Source organism: Rhagoletis zephyria, unplaced genomic scaffold (genome assembly GCF_001687245.7).
Source record: "Rhagoletis zephyria isolate East Lansing unplaced genomic scaffold, Rhagoletis_zephyria_1.1 Rzeph_scaffold_14575, whole genome shotgun sequence".
Lineage (NCBI taxonomy): Eukaryota > Metazoa > Arthropoda > Insecta > Diptera > Tephritidae > Rhagoletis > Rhagoletis zephyria.
Genome location: NW_016171644.1, coordinates 5,257 through 11,377, shown reverse-complemented (window position 1 = coordinate 11,377; position 6,121 = coordinate 5,257). Strand labels below are relative to the sequence as shown.

At 41.2% G+C, this 6,121-nt stretch overlaps 1 protein-coding gene across 1 annotated transcript; it reads right to left on the bottom strand.

The window, feature by feature from the left end:
- Nucleotides 1-1,912: 1,912 nt before the first annotated feature.
- Nucleotides 1,913-5,747, bottom strand: LOC108378632 (tektin-3-like). The gene is made up of 6 exons (XM_017634937.1): nucleotides 5,561-5,747; nucleotides 5,225-5,493; nucleotides 4,769-5,144; nucleotides 4,297-4,508; nucleotides 3,915-4,223; nucleotides 1,913-2,141 (listed from the first exon to the last, which is right to left on the bottom strand). Exons 1-6 carry the CDS (start codon nucleotides 5,687-5,689, stop codon nucleotides 1,913-1,915), a joined length of 1,524 nt encoding a protein of 507 aa, XP_017490426.1. The 5' UTR covers nucleotides 5,690-5,747.
- Between the last annotated feature and the right edge of the window lie 374 nt (nucleotides 5,748-6,121).

Genomic DNA, 6,121 nt, shown 5'->3' with positions numbered 1-6,121 from the left:
CATTCCATTCACTTGTGTTTGAAGCTTGAAACATATTGGAGGCGACGGAGCTTGAACCACAGCTGTGTACTTATTTCAACACGTACGCTTACCCCATGATTCAATAAATAAATGTTTGCTCATTATTGACATTAGAGTTTTGACTCTAACTTAGTCAATGTTCACTACTATTTTACAGGAGTTATTTATTAATTAAGGAATTTCTTTCCGCCTGCAATGAAATCGAAATCAATCATAAACAAATTTATTGAATCGTTCGAGTTTTGTAGGGATCTCAAACACATACAGGCCGATTAACAACTTTTCCTATAATCGAAGCTGAGGTTAGGTTAGGTAAACGGGCTGTCTCCTTATATGAAGGCACACTTGGACTCGACTAAGCTGTCCATTGTGATGCCCTTAGAGGGGAGAGGAAAAAACGACGCAGGTAGACCGGAAGGGGAATGAGGGGGATGCTAAGGGAGAATGACGACACCTGTGGTTTTTGGTATGAGAAACACTCCGTGCTCGCAACGAAGCTCTTCAATCAACTGATGTCCATTCCCGATACCCAAGGTGCTTAAACCTTAGGGCTCTCAAAAGCAGCGCACCAGAGCAGCAGGTTTTGTAATGTGCAGTAAGGGTTATCAATGACATTCAGACTTACGGCATGATTACCAATCACACAGTGCCCAGTAAGCGCTCCCACCAAGAGTGAGAGATGTAGCTTGCTTAGTCTCAAGAGCTTCCTAGACTGCCTCCGGACCACCCGAGGGCAGAAGGATTTTGCCACCTTGCATTCCAAGGTCTTCGCCCAGCGCTCGCTGAGCTGACTTAACGCCCATCTGTCCAGAAGCAAACTACACGAGGTCAGGGGGTCCCCAGACCTTCCCTATCCGGAAGTAGTTTCTCGAGGGTTCCCAGTCTTTGCGAGCTTATCAGCCATGCAGTTACCAGCAATTTCGCCGTGACCGGGAAGCCAAATAAGCTTATTAGCGAAATAATCAGACGCGGCCGATAGGGAAGCCAAATACTCGCCCACCTTTTTCGAACGCACCGTCAGGGACGCAAGAGCCCTAATGGGTGCTTGGCTGTAAGAATAAATATTCACCTTCTTAAAAAATTTTACACTAGAGAGCAACCAATCCGAAGCCTCTTTTATCGCGGCCACCTCAGCCTGGAAAACGCTGTAGTGTTCCGGTAACCTAAATTTCTGGTTTGTGGAGAGTTCTTCGCAGAAGACACCTCCACCCACCTTGCCGTTCAGCTTCGACCCACTCGTAAATAAGTTTACAGGTCCTCGATTCCAGATACTGCACTCCTCCCAGTCTCCTCTCGCTGGAATGTGGGTGCAGTGGTCTGTCCGCGTCGGTAAGAACCCGAAGCCTTAGCACAACAGCAGCCCTGCCAGCTGATTCCAATTAAGGCGGCTCTTTGCACCTTCTCCAGCTGCTTGACGATGTTAGCCTTGTCAAGTGCGTTCCACCAGACGAGTACCCCATATATTAAAATTGGTTTGATAATAGTTTCATAAAGCCAGTGAACTACCTTCGGCGAGAGGCCCCAGCGTTTGCCAATGGCCCTTCTACATTAATACAATGCTTCTGTGGTCTTATTGACTCTTTCCTCTACGTTAGACTTCCAGGAAAGCTTAATGTCAAGGATCAAGCCCAAGCACTTCACCTTGTCAGAGAGCCTTAGAGGAAGACCACCCATTGAGGGAATCGAAACTTACCTTAAAATCTGATGTAAGGTAACAAAACTTCTTAAATATAATTTGATAAAATGCCGATTTAAATTTATGATTTGAGATTAAAATCATCATTAATTTATTAACACTCAATTAGCAATCAATATCTGCCTTATACATATATATGTACATTCAACTCTATTTATTTATGTACATACGAAACAACTTTTAAACATCTAAAATTTAGTATTTAATCAAATTATTTACGGGAAAAGAGCGTCTCAATCCCATACATTTTTCACGATCAATAAACAATGCATTCACTTTGCGCCGCAAATCAGCCTCGAGTGTTGAGCGAGTTTTTAGCAGATTCTGATGCTGAGCCTCGGCTTCTTGCAACTTATGATGAAGCTGTTTAACAGTATCCTGAAGATCCTGTACTTCCTGCACCAAACGCAACTGTGCCCAATCCCTGGATTTCACAAAAAGAAAATTGGGTGAGAATAAAGAGATGGTTCTATAGAAGAGCATTGTATGTAGTTAGCCCTAGCTCATTCTGACAAATTTAAAATAAAAAAAAATTAAATTATAACTTCCCACCAAGTTAAAACTTAAATATCGTCACTGTCAACGCAAAAAGCCTTATGTCACACTTTTGCGGAAATGCAAACCCCGTTATTTTTTCAAAATTTCATAGCCATATCTTAAGAAATACCAAATTTTTTGACATCTTTAGAACAGTTTTTTCTTTCTTATATTAAATTAAAACTTGTTTCTTCTATAAAATTTCAAATTTGTAAGTAAATATCATCACTTGGCGCGGAATAACTCATGTTTAGGCTATTACCAACACCACGCACCTAAATGCGACTATGCTCTGCTGTAAGTGTAAAAATTTCCTTTAATGTTAAAAAATAGGCCTAAAATGTATATACAGTCAGCGCCAAAAATATGAGAACCCTGACGTTTTGACGAGTTTATTTGTTTATGTTTTCGATACAAAATTTTACTTATTTTTTTTTTTTATAAAAATATGGTTCTTTCTGCTGCAAAAACTACAAGAATCAATTTTTTTTTAATTTCAAGTCAAGTATAACCTCAAGACATAGTATAACCTCATCTAACGCTTCAGGCCTAAAGAAATATAGCAGTTTCAGGGAAGTGTGAATAGGGGTAGCATCTAGCTGCAGCTCTCCTATATGTGTTTGTCTACTTCTGGCTAATTCCCAGTGCGTTCATTTGATTTGAGACCCTGCCAGTATACCTGTTTAGTGTGAGTTTTTTGGGTTGTAGCTTCCTACACGTTTTTAGCGTGCCGTATCCCACGCTAGTCTTTCTAATAGGCTCTTGCTACAAATTACATTGCCGCATATCCTATACTTAAAAGATGCTGAGGTAAATCCCTATAGGAGTGGAGATCATTTTTTGAATAGTATGTGAACCACCTGTGGGTGTGTTTGACCTAAATGTACTAACTAGAATTTTCTGGTTCCAAGCAGTTTTGCTGCTTTGTTCGGCCTGAAACATTCAATGACGTCCGATAAACTAGAAAATCAGACCTTCCACTTTAAAGATTGTTCTCTTGACCATGTCGCCTTTCTTTAATTGCGAGATGTGAACAAAGGTTTTTTTTTTCTCCCTCAGTATCAGGGAAACTTATTAGATATTCAAATCTCTTCATGTTTCATACTCCCAATGGGAAGCTTTCCTACTTTTACCCTACTTTGTGGTATCAGTACCAGTAGTATTTTTTAGGGAACTGCAGAGAGAGGGCTTATACCAAGTAGTCAATACTCTCTAACTGCAGTTCTCAAAAAATCTGTCCTGGCAACTCTGATGGCGTTTTTAACGTTGAAATACAACACTAAATTGTACCAAGAACGATATATAAAGATAACAGTAATGTAGTCAATGTCAGTTAAGCCCCAGATGGATTCTAACATCAGAAACTAGTTTTTCTGAAAATCACCCCCGATATAGAGGATTTAAATGTAGAAAATTAAGAGGACTTATTGGTGTTATACCTTCGTACAGAATAAGAACCCATCCTTAGAAATTCCCCTAGACTTGTTTCTACAGGTTCCTAGATCTATTTTTAAATTTAAGACAATAAATAGACCCGGTAAATTGAACACCCCCTATACCTTTCGTAATTCCATGCCTGAATACATTCAACGACGTCCGATAAACTATAAAGTGTAACCTACCACTTTTCATACAATAAGACTCTTTCAAAAATACTCACTTGCATAACTCCATACCCTCGCGGTGCGTACGCGCTTCCAGACGAGTTTGCGCTACCCTCAATGGATGCGCTTTGTCTTGTATGGCTTTTTGTAGCAAGAAAATATGTTTTTCCAAATCGAACAATTCCTGTTGCACCTTATACAAATGTAATTGTATCTTATTTTTCGATTCGTTCATTTCTTGTGCTCGTCGATCCAAAGCATTATTCGTATTACTCCAATGATCCCATACAGATTGAGCAACCGCATTGACGATCGTTTCGGCATCGCTGCGCAGTTGGGAGAGCTTGGCGCGCTCGGCCTGCGATCTGCGATAGGCAAATAAAGTGAATAATTTCATAACGGGAGTATAGTATTCATGTATGGAGTGCATGAGTTAACCTGCTAACACGATGGCTGCTCGCCTCAGCCCACGACTCTTGTGTACTGATGCTGGGGTCGTACTTTTCAATACCTCCATAGTAGGTAATACCGCGACTGTAGTTATTCAATTGGTGGCAAACGGTATCAATGCCCAGCGTTGACTCTTTGTGCGCAACGTCGTCCTCTAGCAGGTGCTGAGCGGCGCGGCAGTCGTTCGCTTGCTTTGTGATCTAAATTTTTTTATTGGATTTAGTCGCCTATTAGACCCATTGACAACTATTACATACACATCGTCGGTGATGCTGCAAAATGTTCTGTGTCCATTAGTACCCTTGATCTGTTACCTGTACCGGCATGCATCTGCAAATCGTTATACGCTCTTAAACTACTGATGGAACTGACTACCTATGGCTGATGAAGCGCCAGGCGTAATAATTAACATAGAACGTTTTGCAGTATCAGCGACGATGCTTATGCGTATATTATTTACCCTCTCCTGCAAATCCTTAAGTTTATCGCGCGAATTTCTTATATTATCTATTTCTAAGAGCAGCGCCTTTTCAGCCATATCGTGTACCTTTTCCACACCCGCACGCGCCTCACGATGGTACAAGCACTCTTGTGCTATATGTAATGGCGCCTCCAAGTCGAGCATGGCTTTGCCACAACGACGCTTCAATTCGGATATCGCCGATGACTCCGAAATCAATTTATCCAATTCGGTGCTCAATTCGTTGCGCCAAAATGTTACATCTGTTATACGTTCACCCAAACGCCGTCCGGCATCACGCTGCCCTTGCGAAGTCTTCTCATCGGTTTCGCGCATAAGACGCACTGCATCATTGCGTAGGCGCTCTGCCTGATTCCTATTCAAGTATGTATGTATGTATGTATATGTTTCTATGTAGTAAAGGCTGTGCGCTTGTTTTTCTTTTTTTAAGCCTACCTATTAATATTGGACTCTGCATATTTGGTTAAATTGTTATTGGCCCACTCGTTGCTGGTGTAGCGCGTGTAGAGCGCCGCACGGGCAGCGTGTTGTGGATTGCGTTCGAATCCCGTTACCAAGTTGGGAAAATTCATAGGTTCAGTGGTCATGCCAGTGGGTGAGAAGCATGGTTTCACCAGCTGATTGGTAACTGGTTGCTCAGCTAAGTTCTTGACCTCAATCATTTCGTAAGCCAATGTCGGTCGCCATGGATGCGGACGATTTGTCTACAATGAAGAATTGAATAAGCAAATTTCATGGCACCGCTACTTGCACTCTGGTGCTGAACGCTACCTGATAAGTTAGGCCAACGCGCGGTGGGACGGATGGACCCGTCACGGGCTCCATGCAGGGCGGTGCGCCTGCCGTACTCCATGGCTGCAATTGGGAATACATTACAGTTTGTTCAAATTTTGTAGACATTTTTATTAAATTTATTTTCTTCGATCTTTTAACTATCAAATATACAAACTACTTAATTTGCGCAAAGGATTAAAACCGTAAATTTTCAAAAAACAACAAAATTAAGCTAAAAAAACGACAAAACTTAAAAAACAACAAAGATTTGTTTCTTTTTCGAATACAAAAACTACAGTAGATGAGGTGTAAAATGTAAAAAAAAAAAGTTGTTTTGTATGGTGTGGGTGTGGCCATGTAACTGTACTTTTCATACGTATAAATAGCAGGTGGCGTTGAAGTGGGTGAAGTGGATGGAGTTTTGTGTACAAATATGAAAGTAATAATGGTATGCGATACATATGACTCTGCCAAATTCCTGTGATCTTTGCGCTCAATATACTCATGGACGGTGCTGTTCTCCGTGGGCCACTTATCCAGCAGATTGTCTTTGACTAG